Source organism: Canis lupus, chromosome 25 (genome assembly GCF_048164855.1).
Source record: "Canis lupus baileyi chromosome 25, mCanLup2.hap1, whole genome shotgun sequence".
NCBI classification, from domain to species: Eukaryota; Metazoa; Chordata; class Mammalia; order Carnivora; family Canidae; genus Canis; species Canis lupus.
In genome coordinates this window covers 2143492-2157442 of record NC_132862.1, presented here as the reverse complement: position 1 = coordinate 2157442, position 13951 = coordinate 2143492, and the positions used below count along the sequence as shown (strand labels likewise).

General features: G+C 41.6%; 1 protein-coding gene across 4 annotated transcripts in view; it reads left to right on the top strand.

The window, feature by feature from the left end:
• The first annotated feature begins 30 nt into the window (after window positions 1–30).
• Window positions 31–13951, top strand: part of EIF4B (eukaryotic translation initiation factor 4B) — a 32540-nt gene continuing 18619 nt past the window's right edge. For 2 of the 4 annotated variants that reach the window (XM_072797808.1, XM_072797807.1), the window contains exons 1-3: window positions 31–243; window positions 9031–9168; window positions 10123–10331. In XM_072797808.1, coding sequence (XP_072653909.1) covers window positions 231–243; window positions 9031–9168; window positions 10123–10331 — 360 coding nt within the window. In that variant the 5' untranslated portion in view covers window positions 31–230. The remainder of the gene's footprint in view (window positions 244–9030; window positions 9169–10122; window positions 10332–13951) is intronic. The other 2 variants (XM_072797810.1, XM_072797809.1) reach the window with 1 other exon arrangement.

The following is a 13951-nucleotide window of genomic DNA, read 5'->3' as shown; positions in this document are numbered from 1 at the left end:
CGTAAAGCGAGAGGGACTTCGCGACAGCCCAGGCCCCACCCCTTTGGCCACATGTCGCGCAGGCCTTCCCGTCGGACGCCGCGCCGCCTCCTCGCGCTGCTTTACGAACCCAGAGCGGCGCCGCCCCGCCCCCTCCCCCTCCCAGCTTCGCCTCTCCTAGCCCGACGCTCCCGCTATAATCACGTGATCGCCTCATCCGGGTCCTTTGCGTTCTCTCTCCCTCTCCCAACATGGCGGCCTCAGGTGAGTGAGCGGCCGAGCGCGGCCGAGGACCAGGCTCGTTCGCCGCCCTCCGAGCCTGATCCGCGGGCTCCCCGGAATCGGGGGGCGGGCGGCAGCGCTCTCCTTCGGACTGCGGGGCTGCGGCGGGCTGGCGGCTCGGCCACGTGAGGTTATCGCCTCGGGATGTCGGGGGGGAGGGGACGGCGTCCTTCCCCTCCCCCTCACACCCTTTTCACCCCGTCAGCGCGAGGTTGGAGCGGGGAGGAACGCCGGCCTCCGGCTTGGGCCCGAGCGACGGGGCGCGGGGAGGAGGCTCTGCGGGAGGCGGGGGCCTCCTCGTGGGCGGTTGGCGCGCGGGCGGGCGCACGGCGGGCGACGTGTGCGAGGCGCGAGGCCGCGGCGGGCGGGGTGGGGGTGGGGTGGGGGCGGGGGGGCGGTTAGAACGCGGCGGGGAGGGCGCGGCGCGCGTGCGCGGTAGGCCGGGCGAGGGGCGCGGGCCTGGGGCGCGGCGGGGGCGCGGCGGGGCCGGGGGCGCGGCGGGGGCGCGGGCCTTGCTCTGCCTCCCGCCTGCCCTTGCGCTCGCTGCGCTCCTGTCGCCCGGTGCGGCCCGCTGCCCGCTGCTCCCCGAGGGTGGACGTCGCGGGGGTGGGGGTGGGGAGCCCGGTGCGGTGCGCCCACGTGTCGGAGCAGCGCGAGCGAGGATGGAGACCCAGATGGTCTCGAGGCCTTTTTTTTTTTCTTTTTCTTTTTCTTTTTCCCTCTTCCTTAATCAGTACGCCTTTACTGATCAGAAAGCAAGCCAGGCATGTTCTAGGTGCCGGGGAGGGACCACACACACACACACACACACACACACACAAAAAGGGGGGGGTGAACAAGATCAGATCCCTTGACAGCTTCCATTTTTGGTATATTTTGATAGGTCCGATAGTAGAAGTCAGCTTTTCTTTCTCTTTTCTTTCTTTTTTCTTTTTTTTTTTTTTTGTAACTACTGGGGAGTGCTTTTAAAATATTAGTGGATACAGTTGGGGTTTTTTTGTTTTGTTTTTTTGTTTGTTTATTTTAGAGGACTTTGGAGTAGGGAGTATCAGTCAGTGTCCTGCAAGTCTGCATTTCTCAAGGACTTGGCGATGGGTTTGGGAATATTTTCAGCATTCGCTTTAGTTTGGGGGATGATAATTTATTTCTCTGGCATGATCATGGGTTCTGCAAAACATTGCTTGCTATCCCTAAGATACTCATTTCTCATTAGAAATGGATTTTCTGGGGATTCCCCGGGTGGCTCAGTGGTTGAGCGTCACCTTTGGCCCCAGGGCGTGACCCCGGGTTGCTGGATCGAGTCCCACATCGGGGTCCCTGCATGGAGCCTGCTCCTCCCTCTGCGTGTGTCTCTGCCCCTTTCTCTCTCTCTCATGAATAAATAATTTTTTTTAATTGATTTTCTTTGTCAACCTAGGACACTAAGAATTAGGTATGTTTTTGGAAAATGTTGAGGGAATTGAGGTGCGCTTGAATATTATAATACTTTTCATTTGTGTAGCACCTGACAGTTGACCAGGCACTCTTGTGTATGTATGTTCTCATTTGATCCTCTGTTAGATAACGTGGGCAGATGGTGGTATCTCCAGCAGAGAAAGATTAAATTGTTCAAGGTCACATGGCTGCAGGTAGCAGAGCAAGGTCAAAATCTTGGAGACTCCTGACTGTCCTCCATTATCAACTTGGAAATTACAAAGTTGGCTTCCATGTGATCGTATTTTGGGGATCTACCCAAAAACTTTATCTGAATTAGAGTACTTATTTGGCCTGGATTTGCCATCTTGACGGCTTGGTGCCATAATTTAGTGAAAAGCCCATAATTCGTTTTTCACTAAAACGTGGCTTTTTTAGGGGTGGAAGACACGTTGGCAGTCTGTGCCCTGCATTTTACAGAACTGAGCGAAATCTAGACTAAAGGGATTTGCTTGGTGTCCACTTCTGTTCTTCCACGTTTACCCCCTTTTTGAGCCCCTCATCTCTTTACTTGGGTTCCATAAATCTTCTTAGCTTTGTAGTATGTGTAAGAAACAGTATCTTGAGTACGAGGTTACATCTGACAGTCTGCCCTTGGGGAATTTGGTATTTATCAGACTTTTCCCACTTTGCATCCTTTCCAGTCTCATTGGTTTTGTTGAGCGGCCAATATTACCAGATACAGCCATGTTAATGAGACTAAAATTCTTGGTGTATTTTCAATATACTTCTTGATGATGCTCAATGTCTTGTTGAAAATATGTCTTATATTTTCTCAGTGAAAATACCCTTGATATGATAGAACTTCACAGGCCCCTTGTAAATGAGACCAAAAAATTCTTTGCAGCAATACCAGTATCCAGTTGACCCTTCGATTTTCAAGAACCAAAAGTGTCCCAAAACGGACTATTGAACTGCTCTCCTTACTTGAGACAAATGCTTTCAAATTGGAAATAGTGGTTGTATGCACAGAAGACAGAAGGCCTTTCACTTGTATAGCACTTGAAAATGTCATCTTGTTTAATTATTTTCACAGGGATAGAATAGTTGTTTACATACAGTGCTTTTCCTTAAAGAGTAACATAGTTTCATTATATGCTGTTCACATACAGGTTTCCCCTGCTCTCCAGGGGTAGAGCATTTTGTAAACTGGAATGGCATAAAGCAAAGAAGCGATGACCATTAGTTTTTAGGGAAATTTTTTGGAGCATTCCTGGTACCTTGGGGTGTATCTTGCTAACAAGATAAAGCACAGATGTTCACAGACAGTTCAAAGTTTTGGTAGTTTGATGTTGAGTATAATTCTGGGGGAATGAGCTTGAATGTGGCACACTGTTGAAAGTGTGTGCTGCCTGCATTATGGCTTAATAGCAAAACAAACACCTGATGCTGTTTTTTGTTTTGGTAAGAGCAAAGATTCTCTCTAGGTTTCTTTCAGTTAGGGAAAACAGGTAATGATGTAAGTCTTTCATAAAAGCAAAATGGCATAATGCAGCCTTTTGAAAAGCAAGGGCTGGGGATCCGTCCCGCATCGGGTTCCCTTCCCTGCATGGAGCCTGCTTCTCTCTCTGCCTGTGTCTCTGCGCCTCTCTCTCTCTGTCTCTCTCTGTGTCTCATGAATAAATAAATACTTAAAAAAAAAAAAAAGGCAAGGGCTACCTATATTACTATTTTTTAATTCCATTCTCTACCATATGTTATTCTGGGAGTAGGATACCCAGATTCAGAAAGCCAAAACTAAACTGTATGAAAATTTAAATGCAGATACAAGGAGAGTGTCAAAGTAAAACATAGTGTTTCTATGTAGTTCTTAAAAATATATATATGTATACTTTTAGGGGTGCCTGGGTGGCTTGGTTAAAGCATCTGACTCTTGATTTCTGCTCAGGTCTTGATCTCAGGGTCATGAGAGCACTGAGTCAGCTTGAGATCCTCTCCCTCTCCACTCCCCTCCCTACTCACTGACTCGTGCACACACTCTCTAAAATAAAAATAAAGTCTTTAAAATATATATATATCTTTTTTAAACAGCTTTTTAAGTTCAAATTTACATACCATATGTGTATGGCTTGACAGTATATCCTACCACTTTGTTCATACTAGTCTCATAGCATCTTAGAATGTATTCACTTTTTATGAAGATGGGGGAAAGAATTAACCTCGGAGTATTGTTTTTTAAAAATTAAGTGCATATTTCTAATTAATTATATGTGTGTATACTTAAGTGCACACACCAAAGTCAATTTGTGTTTTTACATCAACAACCATATTGAGTGTGGAAAGGTAAGGGGAGGGCAGTATGGCATTTTCCTCCCACTGTCAGTATGAAGAAGTTGAGTCATGTAACTGAATTGGTGAGGTCAAGGTGGTGCAGCTTACTCTTACTTGGTTTTTATTCTCTACTGTGCTCAACTGTAGTGCAGTAAGGTGAGGCCTGTGGACATTATGATATTACATTGTATGAAACCTCATGGCTTGGCTTTAAACAGCAGCATAATTAATTTAGTTCTAGGCACTCTAGTATAGGTGGACTGATTTGCATTTATACGGTATTGTTTCTTTAAGGGAACATTTGTTGATCATTATTCGTTTTTAATTCTGCAAGATTTGGCAAGATTCACTTTCCAGAAAGAAATGCCTTGCCGTATTAGAAGTCATTTCTTCCACCACCAGCCCCCAATCTGTTTATTTGTATTTACCTATTCTTTTTTTTTTTTTTTTTTGTATTTATCTATTCTAAACATAAAAATGAAATCATACAACGTGGAGACTTTTGTTACTAGCTTTTTTCATTTAGCATATTTTCAGGGTTTATAACATTGTGGGATGTATGGGTACTCATTCTTTTTTATTGTAAAATCTGTTGTATGAATATTTACATTTAACTTATTCATTCATTGTTTGATGGGAATTTGAGTTGTTTCCCGTTTTTTTCCTATTATGAATAACGCTGCTGTAATCTTGTCCATACAAGACAAGTCATTTTTATGACATTTTCTGACTTCTTAGCCTGTAGATACTAACATTCAGAAGAATTGATAACCCTATAAAATAAGTGGGATTTAGTCTGACAAGATCTAAAATTAAGGAATGTAAGTTTTGACAGAGCCTCACATGAATGTTCGGACTTTGTGAATTCTTCCTAAATAAGAAATAATAGCTAAAGATGGAGAAGTACAGCTGCGTTGTACAACAAATAAGCTTTATTGCTTATAGTGCTTTAAGATGTCCTTTTGAAATTAAGATCTAGCAGCCAGTCAATAGACTTTGTCACTTCAGTATCTGACATTTGCTGCCTTTGTTGCTAATACAATGCAGTGGTAAAAGGAAAACATTCTGAGAAAACTAAAGGAATCCTATATTTTACATACAGCAGCCTGATAATCCTGAAGACTCAGTATTGCAGTCACTTCTAGTAGTGTGTTTTATACAGGGCTAGCATCTCCTTTTGTTTGTCCTTTATTTATTGATGTGAAGCCACCACTTAAACCAGTGTTTCTCAACCAGGAGACAATTTTGTCTCACCCGTCGAGGAGTCATTTACAGTGTCTGAAGGCATTTTTGGTTGTGACAGCAGGGTGGGGTTTTTGATACTAGCCTCTGATGAGCAGAGGCTGGAGATGCTGTTAAACATCCTACAATGCACTGGACAGCCCCCCACAACAAAGAATTACCCAGCCTAGAATTACCCAGTGGTGCAGAAGTTGAGAAATTCTAAATAAGAGTTAAGCTGGTTAGTTGTTTTGTTTTAAGATATTATTTATTTATTCATAGAGAGAGGCAGAGTCACAGGCAGGGAGAAGCGGGCTCCATCCCAGGTCTCCAGGATCAGGCCCTGGGCTGAAGACGGCGCTAAACCTCTGAGCCACCCGAGGTGCCCTGTATTTATTTTTATATCTGTTGTAGGAAACCCTGTTTATTAAGGACTCAGACGTTTTGTCTGCTAGACTGAAAGGTTTTTAATGCTATCTTTTAAGGTCTTTTATTTAACCTGTACAAGTATATAAAGAGCTTCAGAAGTACCTGGTACTTGTTCAGTAAATTGCAGTCATGATTAAGTCAGCAGACAGGATTTAGTAAAATTTCTAAGGTGTGTGTGTTTTCCCTTAGTCTGTGTGGGTCTGGCCTTAAATAATTGAGACACTTACTGTTTCTTACATGAGGTAGTTGGTTTAACTTTTTCACCAGTTCACATCAGATTTAAAGAAATTAAGAGTTGGACCAGTTTGATCACATGGCAAGTGATTATCCAGAGAAGACTTGAAATCCTAAGCATGTAATGGGCCTAGATAGATATTGGAGGAGCTAAGGGCATGGAGGATTTAGATAACATCATCGTTTCTCAGTTATTGGAGTGAAATAGAATGGAAAAAACACTAGCACCCACTTTAGTTTACTGATTTTACTTTCTAAGGGCTGGTTAGTTCCTTTAAATCTGTTTATATTTGTACTAAGTCAGTGCTGCTGCTAGATTTAAATGAACATAAGTTACAGATCCTGTGAAAGAATTTTATCTTGTCTTTAAATGAAGACTGCCCATCATCCAGTGATTTCTCAGCCAGAAGTTTTTGGAGGGGACAGCAACAGAATCAGAAGAGGGAGATGTATGGTTTAAAAAGATACTCTGAACCAAACAGTGCTCTAATTTTTTTTTTTTAAGTTACGGTGTTTATTATTTTGAAATTCTCAATAACATAAAAGGAAAGGGGGATTTGTTGGTCAAGAGTTGGGGAGAGGGGGTTAAAAAAAATCAAGAGATAAAAGTTGAGAAACCCTGATCTAGAAAGTTGGTAGAAGCCAAAGTCAGACCAAAGACAGGTTAATTCTAGATTCTGCTGTTTTGATATTAGATATGTATATAGAACAAGGGGGACAGGGGTGCTTTAATAAATTATTATTGTTTTTATGTTGAACTTGACCTCATGGACTGACCACCAGTTTTATATTTATTTCCCCAGTGACCAGGCAGATCAATAATTGGGTATTAGCTGATGGTACTAGGTTAAGCCCAAGAGAGTAAGGCTTTCTAGGATCATATTAGTCCCCAACACTTTTTGAATTAGAGGATGTGGAAAGGATGAAAATAAGCCTGTACAATGTGAACATTCTACTTCAGAGGCAGGCTTTATATCTTGTTCACATTTGCTTAATAAATTTTTCCCAGGCCTTTGCATATAAACCAGGTGTGCAAAATTCATGGCTACAGGACCCAAACTCTGGATAACTGCTTTCTTTCATAGCATAGAATAGATCCAAAATATAATTTGGTTAATCAGAAATGATGCTTTTATTTTTTTAATTTTTTTTTAAAGATTTTATTTATTCATGAGAGAGACCCAGAGAGAGAGAGGCAGAGACACAGGCAGAGGGAGAAGCAGGCTCCATGCAGGGACTGGATCCGATCCCGGGTCTCCAGGATCACACCCTGGGCTGAAGGTGGCGCTAAACCGCTGAGCCACCCAGGCTGCCCAGAAATGATGCTTTTAAAGCAGGATTGGTATTAAGTCACTTGGAAGAATCATGGAAACTACATCCAACACTATTTTCCCTCAGTATTATTGCAGCCGAGTTCATCTGGTTGGCACATTGAGACCATAATGCCTCAGGTTCTTAGTATGTCCAGAAGTCTGTTCATAACATTCATAGCAAGCAGGTCACATTTATTTCCTGAAAGTTGGGTGGGTTTGTTTGTTTGTTTGTTTGTTTGTTTGTTGAGGTGGGGACAGAGGGAAAGAATCCTTGCTGACTGCAGAACACAAAGACCCAAGCCTCAGGCTCTATCCCACCACCTTGAGATCACACCTTGAGATCACGACCTGAGCAGAAACCAAGAGTCAGCCACTTAACCAACTGAGCCACCCAGGAGCTCCCTGAAAGTTGGATTTTTTAAAAGAAAGGTGCCAGATGAGAGAGCATCCTTTGGTTAAACAAATGGTTGCATCATGTTACAAATTCTTAGTCTTCTTGGATTGAAAATGAGATGAGAATTGGAACATGGAGGAGGAACTCATGATTATAAAAGCCACAAAACTGGTCTTTGTTAGAACAAAGCTGCTTGCTTTTTTCTTATCATGTAGGGGCTGCTTTCAGGAGCCAATTTTAGGATTTCAGTCCTTTTGGCTCTTCTGCAGTAGCTGCTGACTGGTGCCATCTCAGAAAAAGTCCTGAGAGATAGTTAAAGAGATCAATCAGTCCTGAGATCAGTCCACTAAAAAGAGCCACTTGGAAATTGTAAAGATTTCATAACCACAGAAAACATTTGAATGTGTTAGTTCTTAGGGGTTACTTATGCTTTCCCCTTAGTACCCTGTCTCATCTGTGTAGTGTTAGGGTAGGTGAGGAATTTTTTTTTCCCAGCAGGCAGAGAAGTCCAGCTCTGTAGAGTCTTACATTGTGAACACTTTCAAATGACAGTGAGTAATACACTTTACCATGGTTATGGTAACCCCTGCCCCTCCTTCCATAGAACTAATAGCAAGCTCTTAGAGGCTGAGGCTCCTGTGGGAAGAGGTCTAGATTTGGTATCCAAAACCCTGGGTTTAATTCTAGCTCTGCTATCTAATATCTCTGTATCTGTAGGATAGTCATTTAACCTCTCTGAGGGTTAGTTTTCTTTTTTGTAAATTGATAGTAATGATTCCTACCTCATGTGGTCATTTTACAAGTATCAAACAATCCATATAAATGCCAAAATGAGTATGTTCTTAGGGGTAGGAGCTTTGTTTTAGTTCTTTGTATATCAGGAGCAGTGAATGTAGTTACCTGTCTTTTTTTTTTTTTTTTTTTTTTTGTCTTTTTTTTTTTAAGATTTTATTTATTCATGAGAGAGAGAGAGAGGCAGAGACACAGGCAGAGGGAGAAGCAGGCTCCATGCAGGGAGCCCGATGTGGGACTCGATCCCAGAACTCGGGGATCATGCCCTGGGCCGAAGGCAGACGCTGAACCGCTGAGCCATCCAGGGATCCCTAGTCGCCTGTCATAAACACAAGTAGTTACTAAATTAAAATTTTCCAATGATATGTGAGTGAATATAGTAGAAATAAAAGGTTGATCCCACCTGTCTTAATGCTGAAACTTTCTAGACCCTTCATACATAAGCAAATTCATTTTGGCAGTTTTCACTGAGTTTTCTTGCCATATGCCAGTGTATCGTGCTTTGTCCTCATTTATATCTGTATAGTATGCCGTCTTGTCTTTTGGTGGCTCTTCATGTTGCTTTAACAGTAGTGCACTGTACCACTCTTTAAATACCCAAGGAAATGATAAACGATCTTTCTTTTTGCTTTTTTAAAACAGCAAAAAAGAAGAATAAGAAGGGGAAAACTATCTCCCTAACAGACTTTCTGGCTGAGGATGGAGGGACTGGGGGAGGAAGCACCTATGTCCCCAAACCAGTCAGCTGGGCTGATGAAACAGACGACCTGGAAGGAGATGGTAATTTTTTTTTTTTATTTCCCACAGTGCTTGGAGTTTTCATTCTTTTCAAGGCCAAACCCATTCCATAGTAATAGTTCACACTTGTATTCTGAAAAGAACCTACTCATTTTGTAGAACCATAAGTTTTATGTATAGAATTTAAGGTTTAGGCTTTTAAGAGTTTATGACTAGGGGCTGAACAGATTTTTCTCAGGGTAGTATTATTTTATTTGCAAAGTTGAAGACTAGACTACTAAAATTCTATGACGTCCTGATATCACAATGTGATCTGCAAGCTGTTTATATTTCAGAACCAAGAAATAATTTCTTCTGGGAGCTATTTTTATGAAGTCAGGGGTAAACAAAATGATCTGAGGAACGGGATGGAATTGAGTTGTGTTTTGTTTCATTTTTAAGAGGAGGATAAACCACAAAGAAAACACTTTGTCCACCCAAAAAGTTAGGAATATGAGAGTTGTCAGCAGTGTTTAAATACATCTGGACTGAGAGGGACCCGGGTTTGAGTTCTGCCTGTACTAGGATTATCATCTCCTGCTCTGCCATCTTTGTAAACTTGATCAAGTTATTGAATCTCCCTGACATCTGAGTTTCCTTTTCTGTAGAAATGAAACAACCTCACAGGATTATTAAAAAGATAAGATGGGATATAATGAATATATAATACCTGGCTCATAGTAACATTCCATTAATAGTTGTTTCTTTTTCTTTGCTGCATAAGGAAAAAGAGTTACAATAATATTGTCAACAAAAGCCTAGGCCTTCAAAGGCCTCAAAATACTTAGAAACCAAGAGATAGTGAATACTGGTTGCATTGTTAACCTGGTTCTGACATTTCAGAAGCACTTTCTCTATGTAGCTTATTTAATCCTTGGCATTTACCATGGGTCCTCATCATACAACAGCAGTAAGGGAAATTTTCTCTAATTTCTTCTGTTTACTTTTCTATCCTAGTTTCAACCACTTGGCACAGTAATGACGATGACGTGTATAGGGCACCTCCAATTGACCGTTCCATCCTGCCCACTGCTCCACGGGCTGCTCGGGAACCCAATATCGACCGGAGCCGTCTTCCAAAATCGCCACCCTATACTGCTTTTCTAGGGAACCTGCCCTATGATGTCACAGAAGATTCCATTAAGGAATTCTTTAGAGGATTAAATGTAAGTGTAAAGGTTTAAGGAAGTAACTGCATATGGAGACTAGCATATTGGTAGTGACAGTCTGAATTTCTAAGCTGGGAAAGGTTCTGAGGCTGTCTCTAGACTTGGAAGAAATGGGTATATAATTGATGAAGTGGTGTTTAGGCACTCTGAGAATGTTCTCATCCCACACCAGTCAGATAGTCTTGAGCCTTAGTGATGCAGAAAAAAATCTCTCAAAAACCTACACCTCTTCTCATTAAGAATCTTCAAAGTGATATACCCAGGAGCACCTGGCTGGCTCAGTCAGTGGAGCCTACTCTTGATCTCAGGTCATGAATCTGAGCCCCACATTGGGTATACAGATTACTTTAAAAAAATAGACCAGTTATGTTGTAAGATTCAAAGTTTCTCTGAACTCAGTCATTCTGTTAATGACACTCAGGCTTATATCAAAATTACTTCTTAGTTTTATATATGAATACCTTTAACTGAGAAGATACATAATTTACATTAGCAAGAATGTGCTAAAATTATTAAAGGTTCTTGGCGCCTGGGTGGCTCAGTCAGTTATGCATCTTTCTTCGGCTCAGGTCGTGATCCCAGGGTCCTGGATTGAGCTCCATGTTGGGCTCCTTGCTCAGTGGGGAGCCTGCTTCTCCTCCCTCTGCCTGTCGTTCCCCTTGCTTTTGTGCACATGAGCTCACATGTTCTCTTTTTCCATGTCAGATAAAGAAATAAAATCTTTAAAAAAAAATAAGTTTCTGTGAGCTTGATGCCACATATAGTACAATTCACAGTGTTTATAGGCATGCTTAAAAAGCTTAAGGGAGGATGTTTGGAATGCTGATCTAGAAGATTTCAGAATGATTGAAAAGTGAATATACAAGTGCTTAGGAGAAGCTCTTTTTTTCAGACTTTGATTTAAAAATACTTAGGGGGATCCCTGGGTGGCGCAGCGGTTTGGCGCCTGCCTTTGGCCCAGGGCGCGATCCTGGAGACGCGGGATCGAATCCCACGTCAGGCTCCCGGTGCATGGAGCCTGCTTCTCCCTCTGCCTGTGTCTCTGCCTCTCTCTCTCTCTCTCTGTGACTATCATAAATAAATAAAATAAAATCTTTAAAAAAAATAAAATAAAATAAAATAAAAATAAAAATACTTAGGACCCCTGGCTGGCTCAGTCAGTAGACCATATGACTCTTGATCTCAAGATTGTAAGTTCAAGCCCTGCATTGGTTATAGAGATTACTTAAAAAAAGAAAATCTTTTTAAAAAAAGAAAGAAAGGTGGGGCGCCTGAGTGGCTTAGTTGGTTGAGCGTCTGCCTTTATCTCAGGGTGCGATCCCGGAGTCCTGGAGTTGAGTCTCACATCAGGCTCCCTGCATGGAGCCTGCTTCTCTCTCTGCCTCTCTCTGTGCGTGTATCTTATGAGTAAATAAATAAATCTTAAAAAAAAAAAAAAAAAAGATATTTAGGATTTCAAAAATCAGAATGAGTCACAATTTCCAGTTCTCGAGTTTTTCTCCAGGGTCTTTGCCAATGGCAACGCATTAAAAAATACATTTCCTTGGAGCGCCTAGCTGGCTCGGTCTGTAGAGCATGTGACTCTTGATCTCAGGGTGGTGAGTTCAAGCCCCGTGCTGGGGATAGACTTTACTTTTTCTTTTAAAAAGTGCATTTCCTCTAAAGATCTACTCTCTCCTCCACTTTTACTTTGTTTATTGACTCCCTTCTGAGATCCTGTTCTCTGCATGGGCTACTAGCTTTTATGGCTGGATTTTCTGGTATGATTTAAGATTTTATTTTTAAGTAATCTCTGCACCAAATGTGGCTTGAACTCCCAGCCCTGAGATCAAGATTCGCATGCTCAGGGGCCTAGGTTGGTTCAGTTGGTTGAGCATCCAACTTGGTTTCAGCTGGGTCGTAGGATTGAGCCCTGCCTCAGGCTCCACACTCAGCGGGAAGTCTGCTTGAGAATTCTCTCCCCTCTGCCCTGGCTCATGTGTTCATTCTCTCTCTTTCTAAAATAAGTAAAATCTTTTTTTTTTTAAGATATTATTTATTTATTCATGAGAGACCCAGAGAGAGGCAGAAAAGCAAGCTCCGTGCAGGGAGCCCTACATGGAACTCAATTCCAGGACCCCGGGTCACACCCTCGGCTGAAGGCAGGTGCTCAACTGCTGAGCCACCCAGGGATCCCCTAAAATAAGGAAAATCTTAAAAAATAAAGTCTCATGCTCTACTGACTGAGCCAGCCAGGCACCCCCACAGTGTGATTATATTTTTGACTGCCACCTATAAATCTTCCTCTCTGTACAAATAGGTAGTACAATTAGAAGGCTGACCTGTTTTTTATTTCACTTTCTTGGCCTCTTCTATAGAGTGTTAAGTAACCTCTGGCCTATTCAGAGCTTTTCACTGTTAATGCTCTAGAACTGTATTTGGAGCTACTTCTACCTTTTATATTTTGTTCCTTTTGGAGCTACTTCTACCTTTTATATTTTGTTCCTTTTCCTGCTATCTTCAAGAGTTGCGTTAAATTAGATTTTTTTTTCTTAAACTAGAATTTAAAGAGGCTATAACAAAATCTGTATGTTGGGAGTCAGAATAAATTATCAAATCAGTGATGTAGAAGAATATAATTTGAATACATGCAAAATACCAAAGAAATGAAGTAAATGGGTAAGAAAACATGTGGAAGCCCTCAAAAAGCTGGCCAAAAATAGTTTAAAATATTTGGAAATGAAGAGTAGTATGTACCTTGTTGTAAATAACAAATACAAATTAGTGCCACGGAAAGTTTTATGAAAATTGAAAAGAGGGAATCCTGCAAACCTACAATTAGAAAACACAAGGTAACCTCAAAATCAGGTTAGTATAAATTTTTCCTGTACTTTAAGAGTAAAAATGCAATAGTTTGCTATCTTAGAATTAACAGGAGGTAGGGTTTGTGGGGATTTTACAATACAGTGTTTGATTCAGTAAAAAATTGGTTAATATATGAATTAACTAACATTTCTCAGGTAAGGTCTCCAAAAAAAATACACTATTTAGAAAACTATGGCAAAAATGGAGTCAAATTTCTGAGATAGAAATATACATATTAAAACCAAGTACAATATAAGCGTAAAGAGATAAACTGTGGAATGGGCAGTTGCTCTTTATTGAAAAATATCTAAAAACTAGACTTGTAAAATGAGGCAAAAGTCAGGGACTCAGAGACTACCCTGAACTCATGTTTGGGTTTTTTTTTTTGGGGGGGGGGATATTTTTAAGGGTTAAATTCATAATCAGATCGGGAAGGTTTAATGGCATAGAGTGAAGTCTTTCTTCTATCTCTTTGCACTGCTTTCTCTTCTGGAGACAATCAGGTTCTTGTGGTTTGAGTTTTTTGTTGTTGTTATTTTAAATAGGCTCCAGACCCAGCATGGAGCCCACTGTGGGGCTTGAACTCAAGACCCTGAGATCAAGACCTGAGCAGAGAATAAGAGTCAGACACTTACTCTGAGCCACCCAGGCACCCCAGTTCTTGTGTGTTCTATTTTTTTTTTTTTTTTTTTTTTTTTTTTTATGATAGTCACAGAGAGAGAGAGGCAGAGACACAGGCAGAGGGAGAAGCTGGCTCCATGCACCGGGAACCG